The sequence below is a fragment of the Tiliqua scincoides genome, chromosome 4, assembly GCF_035046505.1.
Source record: "Tiliqua scincoides isolate rTilSci1 chromosome 4, rTilSci1.hap2, whole genome shotgun sequence".
Taxonomy (NCBI): domain Eukaryota; kingdom Metazoa; phylum Chordata; class Lepidosauria; order Squamata; family Scincidae; genus Tiliqua; species Tiliqua scincoides.
In genome coordinates this window covers 82230954-82246933 of record NC_089824.1, presented here as the reverse complement: position 1 = coordinate 82246933, position 15980 = coordinate 82230954, and the positions used below count along the sequence as shown (strand labels likewise).

The 15980-nt window shown below is 42.7% G+C and overlaps 1 protein-coding gene across 3 annotated transcripts in view; it reads left to right on the top strand.

Annotated features, from left to right (window-relative positions):
- EXOC2 (exocyst complex component 2) overlaps positions 1–7232 on the top strand; it is a 113476-nt gene extending 106244 nt beyond the window's left edge. For all 3 annotated transcript variants that reach the window (XM_066623517.1, XM_066623518.1, XM_066623519.1), the window contains 3 exons: positions 2021–2082; positions 3587–3646; positions 5482–7232. In XM_066623517.1, the coding sequence (XP_066479614.1) occupies positions 2021–2082; positions 3587–3646; positions 5482–5575 (216 nt within the window). In that variant the 3' untranslated portion in view covers positions 5576–7232. The remainder of the gene's footprint in view (positions 1–2020; positions 2083–3586; positions 3647–5481) is intronic.
- The last annotated feature ends 8748 nt before the right edge of the window (positions 7233–15980 follow it).

Here is a 15980-nt window from a genome sequence, read left to right as displayed (position 1 = left end):
GTCAGACTGCTTAAGAAGGCTGAATTTTTTTCTTTGACCACAGTTGTACTGCACTAGACTGTACTACAGGCAAAGTAGTTTAAATCTCAGTTGTGTTTTACTTCAGCTCGTGTATCTGTCAACTTTACAACAGGACTGAAAATCTGGATCGTACCCATTAAAGAGTGGATTCATTTATATAGTGCTTGGCTTTTCTGCTCCCTAGATTTAATTACATTCTAAGGAAATTAGGAGTGCAAAAATGTTTTTGTTTTTTTAATGAGGTTTTGTACTTTGCAGAGAAGATAGTGAAGCCAGCCTCCTACCACTTGCTCAGTCAGTTTGCCTCATTGACTCCAGTGCAATTACTTGAGAGTGTATAGCTGGAACGTTGTAGAGTGCAGAGTAGTGTTTGTAAAGGAGAGCCACTGATACAATGAATACTTTTTGTTTTAGCAGTAGCACATTAGCATGCAATAATTGGTTGCCTTGTGAAGATCCTTTACTAAAATGTATCTGACATCATAACATCAAATGTTGTTTAGATACATGAAATATAGGATGTAGCAGTTGAAGGGGGCAAATGGGAATACATCAGACAGAAAATACTACTCTAAATTACAGGAAAAAATGGAGAGACTATATATTCTCTACCAGGGTATTAGTCGCTTATCTGCAGTAATCCTGGATCCAAAGGGGGCATGAAGTACTGTCAAAACTCTGGGAGAATTCTGAGGCTTTTCTGACTCCCTTTTCCACTGCAGTCTTGTAAAGGTGATTGCTGATGTTGTCATGTCAGATACATTTTAGTAAAGTATCTTCACAAGGCAGCCAATTATTAGTTGTGCTGTAGCTCCCGGAAGTTCTTGCGGTTCAGAGAAGTGAGGCACAAGCATCTTACAGTATTTTAAATTAAAACAAGCAGTCACCCAATGTTTGGCTAGATTCTGGAAAAAGTGTCTGCTCCAGTCCTTCTACATTTGTTTCGCAAATGTCCCGTGGTTAGTTGATGCATCCCCTGTAGTGCTGCTGCGAGGCACCTGCGCAGACTAGCTTGTGATATTGGTGAACAGGGTAGAGTCTCTGGTTTATCTTTGCAAAGTTTGGCACCAGGGCTTGCCTAAAGAGGAAGCAGACAATTACTCTTTGTTCTCTTCTTGCCTTCACGTAAGCTCCTTGTGCTGACCTAGGGCAACCCCACCACTAATCAAGTGCAGGTCAGGTGCACAGCCATCGGCCTGGAGGGTCAGGCTTCCTGTGGGGCAAATTCCCTTGGAGAGAAATCTGAAATCACGGATACTTGACCAGCTCAGCAAGGATTTTAGGGTCTAGCATTTGTTAGTGTCAATTTTATTAACTGACATCTCATTGTAATTCTCACTTAGAGCGCAGTACTAGCATCTGTAAAGGTGATGCACACTGTCAATGGACTGAGGAAAGCCTGTCATATTAACATTTATAAGATGAGATAGGTGTCAGCAGACATTGGGTTCAATGCCTAGACAAACGCCTTAAAGTCACTTACCTGAAAACGGCAAATGTCAAACATTTTCTACAAAAGAGGAAAAAAAACACCCTGTTGTATTACAGCAAATGAAAAAGAAAAAAGAAAGAAAAACCACTGAAAAACAAAACCAAGATTCTTATTTACAGATTTCACCTCCTTGCACTTCCTTCCTCTTTGGTTATATATTCAGAAGCCAGATTCTCCCCATTTAAAATCTGAAATGCATGTAATTTTCAGAGCATTTATTTTACAGAGCAGAAAAGAGCTTTGAGGATCTATGTTGGCACACTTTTCCTAGTATTCTGATTTGTTGTAATTATTTCCTAAACTTTCCAAATCTTTAGTGGGCTTTGCAGCTATATCAAGACTGATATTCCAGCAGGGAAACAAATTTTCAGATGCGCAGATGTTGCCTGCCTGCTGCTCCCCTTAGGAGTAACTTTTTTGCTTTTGGAGACAGGCTTCAAGCCTTGTGAAATCAAATGCCTTGGCTATAAATACGATTTGTATTACAGTGTAACTTTTCTTCCTCAGGCCCGGCTTGAGATTTGTGCACTGAGAGATGCTGTGGCTGTATTCCTCACATCTGAAAGCAAGTAAGTAGAACGCACTGGCCCTGCTAGTTGACAGCCATTGAAAGATTTAGCAAAATGCCCAAAACTAAAGAGAGCCCCACATGTTGTATTCGTCTGAATGACTGTCTGGCAGTCCCACTCCTGAGGAATGCAGCTTCTTTTATGTAGTAGAGAGGATCTTGTAGTGGTGACATCCTTCAGGAAGAAGGCTTCCATGCAAACTGCCCCATCAGTCCTGTCTTACTAGGCAGAGTAATTACAGACTCCCAAAAGTGACTTCCAATCAGTCATTCAGCTGGGGAGTTTTCTCCTTCCAAATGACCTTAGTTAGGAGGAAATATCTAGCAGGAAATACTTTTTAGGTTGTCACTATAAACTCCTTTGGATTTTTGTTTTTATTTTTTCTTTGATGGCTGTGCAGCATAGCAATCCCTGGAAGGGACACACTACTTGGTGAAAACTGCTTCTTTCCTGATCCTTTCCCATCCCTTAAAAAAAAATCGCTGGAACAAAAAATGGCATTTGACATGTCTCTAAGCTGTCCCTGCCTCTCTCTCTCTCTCTCTCTCTCTCTCTCTCTCTCATACACCACTGTCATAAGAACAACACAAGCTTACAAAAAAAACAAAAACCTTTTTGTGTGTGTTGCCAAAGATGTTTGAATGAATTGAGGATTTTGGGGGGGATGCTGAATCCAATAATGGCATTAATTTTGCCCAATCATTCTAGTTTTAGGGGTGAAGCATAGCCACCTTATATGAACCCAGCCTCAGTCTGTCTTAAGAAACATGTTCATCTGCAGAGGAACTATAAATTAAGATGTGCTAAGGGCTGTAGTTTCTGCAATATGCATGAAAAGTTCCTAGTCAAGTTATGCCTAATTGTGAGAATATTACCTTTTCCCTATTTTGCAAATGTCTGGCAGAGATTAAAAATTGTTTGGCATTAGTTCAAGTTGCAAGCAGCCCACAGTATGGCTCTTATTAGGCTTCTGTTTCTACATATCTATTCAGAACAGTAAGGCCTCCTATTCACTTTGTGCTGAGCAGGCTTTTTCTCTTGGCACAAATGATCTCAACTCTGTCCTTACCTAGAAAGCAAAACCTCCATCATGTGGCCTCCCTTGTTCATTCGGTGGGAGCCTTCAGTTAGTATCCAAAATCTGTCATTTTATTTAAAGGATAAGTTAGTTACAACATTAAATGGGAAATAAACTTTCATCAAAATAACAGATGAAACAGCAAAGTTGTTTAGCTGAAGTTTTGAGGGTATCTGTGTGAAGCGGCCCTGAATACCAGCCCCCAAACACTGCTGAAAATTGTGGAATTGAAGCTTTTGACTCAAGTGTTTATGGCCTGTGCGACTTTCAGAGGGAATGTGTGAATTTGCACCGCTCTGCAAACTACCTTACTGAAAATGTATGTGCAGGCTCAAATTTGCTGAGAGGTTGGGAATCATAGCTATTCCCAGCCCCTCTGCTCATGAGATTGTTGGGCGGAATAAGATTTTTTTTTTAACGTTGCAGCTCAAGCTTTAAGCAAGCTTTGGAAGTTCTACCCCAGCTGTCAAGTGGCGGAGATAAGAAGTAAGTTGATGTGGGAGCGATATAGTGGTGGAAATGTTACAGGGGACTAATATTTGTGGCATTTCATATGTCTGAGTCAGGACATGGTCACCTTGTTGTTAATGATGATGATGATTCTGTTGTGGTACTCTTTAGCCACTGTGGGTGTTATGCCCTTGAACCTGCTTATTCATGTAAGACCTCTGTGTCGTATTGATTTGTGTAATACCACTCTCAAGGGAAAGCAGAGAATTGAATGTGAACTTTCCACATTGGGATGCACCTTTCGATCCAGAGGAACCATACTGGCCTTCAAAGCCAAATCTCCATTGTGCCTGAAGTGTGTAACGAGGGAAGTTTTCTTTTTGATGTTAGAGTAGTTCAGCAGACTTACATTTCCAGATGTGGCTTTGGGCTTTGGACTGCTTCCAGCAGCCTCAGGACTGAACTTCAAGCAATATTTGGCATACAAAACTGCAGTTTGGTTTCCTCCCGAATACAGTTTGGAGGCTCAAGTGACTGAAGGTTACATTCATTGCTGCTTATTAGTCCCCCAGATATGCTGCCACTGCATCTGCAAGCTTGCCACACACTTCATTATAGCATTTCAGAGAATGAATTCAAATTTATGGAATGATTTAGACCTGTTCATGTTGCCAGTGACATATTCTATTTAATATTGACTTATTAAATATTGACTGTGTGTGGTTGCTGTAGTAGTACCCATTCCTGGAGGGTGTTATTGAGGAAGTAGATACTGACATGTTTATGTCTTTACTCACTGGCCCTGGCAAAGATTATACAGCTGTGGAATTTACAGCAGCTATTAAATACAGCATTTTTTGTTTCAAGAGGAAATTGGTGACGGTTGCCTAAAGACGAACTCAACTTTTTTTTTAATACACAGTTCTGTGGTTTCTTCTCCCCCTCCCCCCTTGAGTTTTGACGGTAGTTCTATTTGCTCCTGAATACTTATCCCCTTTTAAAAAGCAAATGTACGCTTACCATCTAAAGCTCATCTTTTATTTTGGCTTCAACAGAGGCACTACCTGCCAATCTTAGAATGTTTATCATGAGCAAATTAAGGAGATTCAAAAGGATAAATCTTTGATTTGATCAACATGTAAACAGTACAAATAAAGGGAAAGAACAATTAACAGTACGATTAAAGGGAAAGTTGCCAGTGGAGTGGAACCCAGAAGAAGGAATTCAGTTCCTGCTTGTGCAGTGCAGTTTGTATGAATCAGATGTTGCCTGATCACTTGCTGTACTGAAATTTTTCATTTTATTACTATTAAAAGAACAAAACCAATGACTCTAAAAAGACCTGATTGTCCCAAGTCTTCAGGTTTAGTGTTCAGGAGGTCTGCATCCTTTTTGGGGAGCAGGTGCACTCATTGTAACTTCTGAGTAAGCATCAGGGGTGCTATTTGGGCATAGTGAGAGAGGTTGAATCCTCCCTCTCTTCTGTCAGACCACATGAGACTCTTCTTCAGGAGAAGATATATCTCTGATTATTATGAATTGTCACCACAAATGTTAAAATACTTTCATTGTTTGCAATTCTGTTTTGAATGCATCCACTAGCAAACCTTTGAACTTTGCTGTGAAACTTCCCTACCCGTACTGGAAATGTTACAGGGTCCATTGAAACTGAAATGGTCCCCCTAGTAGACATGCACATGATCATGCTATGCATTTGTAATGTCTTTGCACATCCACATCACCTCTCTATTTGATGCAGGATAAAAGCCCACTCCTGCCATTTTTCTCCTGGTGTATAATGTGTGTTAGTTCTTAGCCTGTGTATATTCTGCAAATCAGTCCAGAAAATCAACCGTTCTGCTTTCTCACAGGTTGCTAGAGGAGCTACTGAACACATTCAAAAGTACCATGCAGCTGCAGCTCACCTGTTTTCAAGCTACGTCACTCGCAGTGGTGAAGACATAAGGCAACTGTGCGATACAGTAATTGCAGGAAAGAGGCTACAGTGAATTCCATCACTCTTGATTTGTATTTGTTCTACTCATAACGTTGTGTTTTACTGCTGTTCATCTTCCTGACAAACTGTATTTGCATGAGACGTCTCTCTCAAGTAATCGGAACTCCATAGTAGAAAGTCTTGTTTACTCAGTCTCTTACACCACGTTGCTAAAACACAGGTTGCCCATGTATGGAAGCAGAGATTTCTCAGTTGTGAGCATATCTTGAAAACTTGCTGGAATACAGTTTTTCAAATGATACTTTTTCACAGCATACATGTAACTGCTTGGCAAGCTGATGGTCTCTCTATATTGATGAATTTTACCACTCCCTTGCTTCCCCATATTTTTGATCTGATAACAGAAATGAGATGAAATTCTCAACATACAAATTAGGGACTTCCCAAGTGATCCCATGCGCACCAGAGTCTATTTTCGCACACAGATACACCATTTGCTAACTTACCTCTGTGTAATGATCTGTCTCAGACAGGGAGCAAGCTGTATCATAGCAATACTGTGTGTAGTGGACAAACATATTACCTTCTTGAATGAATCAACTGGCAATGCTCTTTTTAATAAACATAGATGCACATTCATGATATGCAAAGTGTCAAAATTATACCACTCTCCCCCTCCCCCATAATAAGATATGGACAACACTAGGGGCTGTTTTATCTTCATTTGTAGAAGCCTTATGTTAGTTTTTCCACATTCAGTGTTACGCTATGATGTCTCTACTGTGATGCATTGCTGAAAGTGACAGGCGGGGAGTATGGCTGATTTTGCCTACCATACTAAAATCTAAGTGACTGCTCACTGCCATAGCCTTGAACATGATTTAAATGGAAACAAAAACAAAAAAAAGAGATCCCTCTATACAGCAATGGTACTCTTTTCTTGCCAATTCATTCCTAATAGATTTCTTTCCAAATGTTAACAGTTAATACTTCCACTACATATTAAATGCAGAAGGAGCAGCATTTGAAAGAACAATGCAAGAAGTTGCTGCGGCCTCATTGGAATCATAAGGCACAGGGTTTCAAGGTAGAAATGCAGTCCAATAGTGATTTCATCTTAATAGGTTTAAAGATTGAGTTATATTTTCCGATTTAAAGGTACCTGGACCATAAATCCCTGGCTATAATATTCATCTTTTGAGCTTTTTAATGATTGCCAAAAATTCTTTGCAGTACATCCAAAATGTCAAAACTCATTCCTTGCTATACTTTGATTTACTATAAAAATCAATTTGGTGATTGACTTTTAGTAATGTATGTGCATAAACATAACATTATATGTGAACCTGAGCAAACATGAATGTAATCATCTGTTTAAGATATCATAAAGTTTATTTTCCCATTAACTAACCCTGCCCTAAACATTGCAAAAGCAAAATATGACAACACTGGGATTTCTTCAACTCACTTCTATAACAAAGAGAGATTACCATGTTTTGTATTAATTTCAGTTCTGGTCTTCTTTATTGGCAAAACATAAATTAAAGACCATCTTTACTGTAAAGAATTTGAAATTAAGGATGTTTTTTGAACATTATCCTTTATGCTTTATTTCTCTGACTATAGGTGATCAAAGTATCACAAGAAAATTAGCTATAAATATTTTTTCCTTTGGATCCAGTCTACCATGTTCTTCCAAATCAGGTCCATTGAAATGAATGAGAGTTGCACAAGAGGTTTCCCCATAAAGGAAGAGGAAATGTGTTTGTGAAGGAAGTAAAGAGTCTGGTTCCTTCACAATTAAGTTTATACTGGAGCAACCTGAAAATAGAAAGACCAACAGGAAATTGACTTTTCCCCTTGCTTTTAAGCCAATGATTTTATGTCACTTGTGACAAATGTAGGTAGCATGTGGCTCAAGGTAAGATAGTACCAATTCCAAAACTTTAGTATTCAGTAACATTACTCATGGAATACACAACCTGAAGCTATGGCTGTCCCTCTAAAAAACACACCACATGTTCTTCAATCACTTATAGGGCTTGCCCTCAGTGTCTCTCCCCACCATGCACACAGTGCATCAGAACATCATCACATTGCATGGGATAAATGGGGTTTGTTGCCTAAAGTGGAAAGTTTGAGCCAATTCAGACATTACCAAAGCATTGTGGCTGTTGCTTCTCTGTGGCTGAATGGTGGCATTGGCTTCTCTGGTTGTCCCATTCTGGTGGCTTCAACTGGATTGGGCTCATATTGGTACCTCCTATCCAGACTGCTGAGATTGTTCCCACTTAATCCTGGCTATATAATGTGATTCCATTCTTCAAGCCTTGAGCAGTGTAGGGTTCAACCATAGAGATCTAGCAACCAATACCCACTTCTTCCACAAAAATGTCTGCAAACATCCCATTGCAGGCTGTCAGAAACAACCCACAACGACCTCAACAAGTGGGAAACGCTGGCCTCTGAGCGGCCTGCTTGGAAGCAGGCTGTGCAGCATGGCCTTTCCCACTTTGAAGAGACACTTGACCAACAGTCTGAGGCTAAGAGGCAAAGAAAGAAGGCCCATAGCCAGGGAGACAGACCAGGGACAGACTGCACTTGCTCCCAGTGTGGAAGGGATTGTCACTCCCGAATTGGCCTTTTCAGCCACACTAGACGCTGTTCCAGAACCACCTTTCAGAGTGCAATACCATAGTCTTTCAAGACTGAAGGTTGCCAAGAAACAACCCAATAGCTCTTAGGAAGTTGGTATGTGCCCATAATTGGTTGATGTCTTGCAAGGCTGTCTCTGTTATTTCATGCATGGAGTCTCATTGAAGTGCCTAAACCAAGGATTCATTTAGAAGATTATTTTGCTAAACAGGGCAGTCTGGCTGCAACAGTCATGTTGTTGGATAGCTGTGTTCAATGAGACTACTCAACATAAAGGATTATAAAGGTCTGTCAGTTACTGGAAAGGTTTCTAGCCATGTTGTGGGAAATAGCACAATGATGGGATCTGAAAGATGAAAAAAGAACCCCATTTTTACTCATCTTGTCAAACATTATGAATCACTGTGCTGGAAAAGAAGCGGGAGGGGGTGGGTTATTAAGTACATCCTCTGCCCTGAAGCAGGATCTGCACATGCTGTCCCTGTACAGAGAAGAATTACTCTGTGTGGTGGTTTCCTGATTGTAACATTGGGAGAGTGATCCCTGACCTTTGAATTTCACCTAATGAGCAAAATGGTTATTGAAGTCCTGAATGTTCCTTCTTGAAAGTGACAGAAATCCTTTTTAGTTGACCAACCATTTATTTGCTCTATTATACATTTTACTTTGCTTTCTTAAAACTAGCCTGGTACTAAATAATATTGGTATTTCACAAAATCTCATTGTGCGACTTCAACAGGAAGTGCTGAAACTCAGGGCCAAGCTACATGCTATGCTAAGTCCATCATTACTGCTGGCAGCCATAATTTTTCTCTCAAAAGTAGCAGCTATGGGGAGCCTGATCCAGATTGGGGCTGGATGTCCACAGAAAGGGTGACTGTAATCTTGCAATGGTCTTGATTTTGCAATGCTCCCAGTGTGGATTTGGGACCCTTGCTGCTGCTACTTCACTCCAGCATTTTTCAGCAACCGTGATCTTTCTATCTCCCACTGATTTCAATGCAGAAATTTTGAAATGTCTCTCACTGAAATCAATAAGAGACAAAGGCTGCAATCCTAACCACACTTTCTTGAGAGTAAGCCCCATTGAACAAAATAGGACTTACTTCTGAGTAGACCTGGTTAGGATTTGCCCGAAGACTCCAGGTAAGTGACAAACGCCTGGTGAGTGATAAACAGCAGTCTAGTGCTAAAGATTTCCGAATACGCTCCAAATTAAGCCAATGAATATGTCACATTCAGAACTCATGTGGGGCTTTTAGGTATTTATTTAAATTAAAAGTAACAAATGGACAACAAATGATCCCCATATGTCCTAATTTTTTCTTCTTACAAAATGAATGTATGCTTCTACGCCACTAATTAATATGTTTGCAGAGAGACGAAGACAGCCATTTGCCTTTTACCTGAACTGCAAAAATGAGTCATAGTTGCTGAATGACTCCTTTGGTTTTTTCCCTCCCCCTGAAAGCAAAGGTGTGGTGTTTGGCAGCCAATGGTGAACAAAAGTTCCAGATGGTGGCAATTCAGGAGAAAGCCCAAGGGGTCTGATGGTATGTAGTCAGAGATCTGAAGTCCGCATTGCCACCATACATTGGCTTTATGAATCATAACCACCAAAGTCTCCCTGAAAACCCAAATGCTGAGCTTGAGGGGTATCCCTGGCCCTTGTGTTTATCTTGGCTGTCTGGGTGATAGCAGTAACCAGGAGTGTCTTATCTATTTTGGCTGATTTGCCAGCTGCAGCCCTATCTGGAAGAATTGAATTTTGCTTTGGTCATCCATGCGCTGGTTACATCCTGACCAAGGCCAGTCTCTCCACGGCATAAACAATGCAGCTTGCATCAAGAGGAGGCTAACAGGAGACCAGCAGACTTTGTGTTCCCTTCATCTTGAGTCTACCAATGCCTTCCTCCAGTCCACTGCACCAGTCCACTTCTAAAAGCGAGCAGAAAGCAGATAATCTCCTTCTCTACCTATTAATCTCAATCTTCCTTTACATGGTCCCTTTAAACTTAAAGGGATGGCATGAGGAAGGAAGGAATTGAGGGGGTAGGGAAGCTGCCACTTACCTCGCTCCTTACTTGGAATTCCTTTTAAATGAAAGTGTGGGACATGCTGGAAGTTCCACTATAACCAGGTCCTGATGACCCACACTTCCTGTTGTTTTTTTTAAAGGACCGCATGGTAGCCATGAGGTGCATGACTGCATGTTTGTTTCTCAGAGTTTTTGTAGCAGGTGCAGTGGCAGCAGCTGCTGTGGATCCAGTTGGTTTGTCCCTGATCCACACTAATCTAGTGTACTCTGTACGAGACTGCCCACCATGAAAGGGGACCAGAAAATCCAACTGGTGCCAACTTCAGCAGTTAGGAAACTGACAGATAGAGGGGTGGATCTCACTTGTTTGTGCCCACTGCGCTGGCTACCAGTTCATTGCCAGGTCCAATCCAAAGTGCTGCTTATTACCTTTAAAGTCCTCTGCAGTCTGGGGCCAAGTTAGCTGAAGAACTGCTTGCACTCATAGGAACCTTCCCAGGTGCTGAGGTCATCTTCTCAAGGCCTGCTTCTGACCTGCTGCCCTTTATGGAAAGGCAGCAGTGAGGAGATGGGCTTTTCTGTGATGAGGACACCATTATGGAATTCCTCATCTGAAAAGATCTTCATGTTGTTTTCCTTTAAACAATCTTTCAAAGTGTTTCAATTCCACATGGCTTTCGATTGATTTTAGCTTCATATTTTGTGCTGACTTTTGTTTAGGTCCAGTTTATCCAGATGATTGATAGACTGCTGCTGTCCATTGGTTGTTGTCTGTTTTACCTATGAATTTGTGCTATATTTGTAAGTTGGAAACTGTTCTGTAATTTTTACTCTGGAAAAGTGGTATATTGGTATATTTTGTACAACTAAACTTGCTGCACATTGGATTGTTTTTCTTCAGTGGGGGTTTCACCTCACCCTCAAGGCAAACCGCACGGAATAGTCTTTTAGTTTAAGGGGATCTTTAAAGGCTTTCATTCTAGAACTAGCTACCTGTACAAGACCACAGGAGGTGAAAAACAGAAGCAGCGGCAACCTCGCTGATTGTGGCCAGACAGCAAAGGATCATAAAATGAACTGAAAGTAAGAGATTACAAAGTACTGTAATGGAAGATCAGAAGATCATCAGGTGGATGATGTGGTGTTGACAGCGATGCCATGTTTTGACAGCTATTTGACAGCTCTGGGAAGGGCAGGGCTCCTTACAGAAGGGCAGGCTCCACAGCTGTAATCAGTCAAGGCCAATGGAGACTCTGTTGGACACCTGAGCTTCATTTGACCTTGATGGGACTTTGAATGGACATGGACTGAAGGGATGGCTCACCTGAGCCTAATTTGGACTTAACAAGGGGCTAACAAGGTAGCGCACGGTGAGCTGCATTTTGGATTATGAGACATCCAAGGATAAAAGGCAGCTAGCTTCAGAAGGAGGGAACCAGACCAAGAGGGCTACCTGACCCATACCTACGGGAGAAGGGGACTGCTGGAGGACACAGAAGAGAAGACTGCCAGGACCCTGCTGGAGAGGACACAGCTGGAGAGGAGGGACTCTGCTGCAGACGACTGAATTGGGAAGAATTGACTGTGCTTTGGAAATTAGACCATGAACTTGCACTGGAGGCTTCAGACCTTTACCCACTGATTTAAGTGGAGTTTTGGGGAGGGAAAGCCTCTGGACAAGAGGACTTGCAACGAGTGTCTGTGTTTGTAGCAATAAATTCTTGTTAATTGCTCAACTGGTAAGGAGTTCCGTTCATTTCTTTGCACACCACAGCTGTTGTGCTTGGAAAAGGAGGGTGTTAATTAGCCACAAAGCGGGCATTAGAAGGGAGTTAGAATATTTGGACAGGACAAATTGGCGTAGTTGGCAGGATTGCAAGACAAGTACAAGCCCTGAAAACAGCTCCCCAAGCCAGTGGGGTGTTTTTCACATGGTTAGTAAACTCTTACACCCTTTGACCATTGACTAAGTGTGTTGTCCCTAGCCACCCCAAGACTTCACAGATGACAAGCATTCTCCTACAATTTCTATGAATGCTAGCTCAGAATAAAAGGTTGGTGTTTCCAGGAAAGCTCTCTATGTGAACAAATAGAGATGAACACTTCCGGTACATTTGAAAGACATACAAAGGAACAAAGAGCCAATGCCTTCTGACAAGGTGCCTGAAACACAGGAACACTGATGGAGCGAACATGAACATTGTTTTGTGGGCTGTTACTGAAATACAGGAACACTGATGGAGCAAACATGAACATTGTTTCATGGGCTGTTAGCATTAAAGAGTTGCTTGTTCACATCTCCAACAGTGTTCATATGTTTGCATGTAGTGATGGAAGTCAGCGGGGATCCAGGACGCTAATTACAGAGAACAATCTATTTGAGGTATAAGACATTTATGCTGGGAGCTGGCTCCATCATGAAGAAAACTGAGACTGTTGCTTCAGGAGATGGATTTGCAGAAGTATTTGCTGCCTTGCATTCCTCATCCTCACTATTGAGTGCTCTCATCTTCCTCAAACAGAGAAGGGCAGTATTTGGTGTCCCACCCCAGACCCAAAGGTCTTGGGCCACTGCTGCAGTTTGGATCAGGAATGAATCACAACATTCCCAGTAGGAGAGCCAAGCATGTGAGCCAGACCCAAAGGGTGAGCAGTCCATTTTCAGCCAACCAAAAGAGTAGGAAGCATGGCAAGCCCTCATACCCCAAGACCTGGGTAAGGCTAGGCTCCCTGGTGTACTGCAGCTCCCTTCCAGGAACTAGAGGCTCTCCATGCTCTTCACAGATCACTGACTTCCTCAGGGCCCAATCCTATCCGACTTTCCAGTGGTGGTGAAGCTCAAGGGAAGGGAACATTCCATTGCCTTCATGTCTGCCCACTACCACAGGATGCAGTGCATGTCCCATTGACATGGTTGCAACACCACTGGAAAGTTGGTTAGGATTGGGCCTTCAGTTGCAAATGTAGTGATGATCTGGTACAATGTCCCACCATAGCCTACTTTGGTTGGAGCCACAGAAAAGCCTGATGGTTTTTCCACCCATTCTGCGTGAGTACAAGGGGCAACTTGCCACAACATCTACAAAAGCTCCAAGGAAAACTAGATCTTTGTTTTGTAATTTACAGCACATCACAGAAAACTAGGAAGGGAAAGTGCTCGTGCTTTCTTACAAGGGTGAAACAGAGAAGTGGGTTTGGCAAGGACAGGAAAAATATTTCAGTGGTTTATCAGATGCCTCTGAGTTCTCAAGTAGCCTCATTTTGACCAATGAATAGATGCTGTTCTTGGGTTCCTAAAGGACTAGCATCATTGAAAATAGTGGTTTTAGGGGGGGGGGGAATCATGAGTAACAAGGTTCTCATTTCTTCTATCTTTGCAGGACTCCCTTGCAGGGAAGTTCCCCCCCCCCCCAAACCAGCAGACTAAAATGGTCAATGTAATTTTATCAAGCTACGTGGATTGAAGATAAAATTACCATTATCCCTTTATTCTACTGGTGGGGAAACTAGCTAGATGATTATATATATACATGTATACGTGTGCATGGAAAACTTTGAGGGTGTAGGGGATGGAGAGGGTAAGTGCTTAGGATGTGTCTGCTTTTGAACACTCTTTGCATGTACAAAAAGGTGTTTAGTTAAACTATTTTAAGTACCAGCTGCAGGGACTGACAATGTGGCTTCGAAGCCTTGATGGATTTGAGCAATTTTATAGGCATAGCATCTTTCAAAAAAGTCACAGCCTGGTATTGGCCAAACCTCCTTGTGGGCCAAGGTGCTACAAGGTTTCAGCCCAACATGCTGTTTTCCTACATATGGGAGAGGGGCATTCACATGCCTCACCTGCAATCTAAAGCATTTCAGTCCAGGAGAAGCTTTCCCACATGAGACTGCTGAATGCACATAGGAGCCCGGCATGCTCCAAGCCAGTGCTCGCCAAGATCCTTCGGGTCACCAGCTTTCTACTGTAAGGAGTGTTTCAGAATCTTTAAAAAATTGTTGCAGATACTTGCTTTCCCTTGCTTTGCTCCAGGGACCACACGCACTCATTAGGACATGTGTTTCGATCAGCTGGTTGCTTCAGTTGGTCATACCACGCCAGGGCTACGTGAGTGTCAAAGCAAGCACCAGTTTCCCACCAAAGAGCCAGGCATTGCAACCAAACCCCAGACGGTACAAAGTGACAGTGAGTAATAGTAGTATTCAAGATTCATTGTTGAACATAGTAACATGATGGGAACGTGCTATGACCACAGTGAGTGATGAAGCTCAGGTCACCTCACTGGCAGAGCTCTGCTTGATGGGACAGTTATTCATTTCCCTGTTTAAATGGGCTGGGCAGCCTGCAAACAGCTTCTGCTGCTGCTGCTCAAGGCTCATTTAGTTCAATGGAAAACTTCCCCTCCTAACTTATTGGTATAGGACAGTGGTTCTCGAACTTTTCCAGCCCGCGGCTCCCCTGATCCTTGCGGCTGTTGGCCGCGGCTCCCCATTACATCACCTCACCTCAGTTACCCCCAAAATGGGGATGAAGGTGTTATAATTATACACTAGAAACAAAAAAAACCGCTGTCAGCACTCTGAAGCTACAATCCTAACCACACTTACCTGAGAGTAAGCCCCAGTGAACAAAATAGGACTTACTTCTGAGAAGACCTGGTTAGGATTGTGCCCTGAGTTTGTTAGCAGCACACCTGGAGGGTTTTGGAAAGGGGGGGAGAGAAGTGATGGATTTGCTGGGGGAGGGGAAGACTTTGTTTTGTGTGTATCTGCTAATTGCAAACTGATGTGAAACTGAGACCCAGAGACTGTTCGGCTGCAATTCTAACCTCACTTTCCTGGGAGTAAGTCCCATTGAACACAATAGGACTTACTTCTGAGTAGACCTAGCTATGATTGTGCCTTTTGTCTTATAATAGCAGCCAACATGGGAAGTAAACCCACCACCACCACCCAAAAGGAGGCAGGAGGAAAAAGGAGATGGCTGAAAAGGAATGGGTATTTTTATTTTTGATCAATTTTTGGACTGATCTTGACTGATTAAGAGTGGTGTGTTTTTTTTTCTTTTTTGAAGGAAAAAGAGAAAGATGAAGATCCTTGGTTAAGCTGACACAGACCCCAAGCCTATGTAGGTCTACTCAGAAGTAAGTCCCATTTGGGTCAATGAGGCTTACTCTCAGGGAAGTGTGGAAAGGATTGCAGCCACACAGAGCAAGATTACAACTCACCCCCAAAGTAGATGGGGGCATGCTCCAACATACACCCCAACATGCAGATACCAGCCCTGTTCCCCACCCATGCAAGATGGAGGAATGTAGCCTGGGGCATTTGGACACTCCCCCCCCAGAGCAGGCTGGGCTCCCTCCTTCCCAAGCACAGGAAAGTGCTCAGCTGCCTGTACTTACTCTTCCCTCCCTGTTTTAAGCCTGCCAGGAGCACACCCTGTGCTGATGAGATGCAGCACCTCTGCAGCTGCCCACCCAGCCTTCTCTCCCTCCCCCCACCATATTTCACACGCCCTCCCACAGCAGAAAAGCATCAAGTAGGGAGGCAGCACTGTCACAAACTTAGGGGGATTTGGGGTGCTCAGAGTTCTTGGTTCTCGAACCCTCAAGGCCCCCCTGTCCAGTAGTACTGCCACCACCCTGTATGTGAAAGTGCCTCAGTCCAGGGACACTGAGACTCTCTAGGCTTAAATCTATCCCTTGCAGGCACTGAGT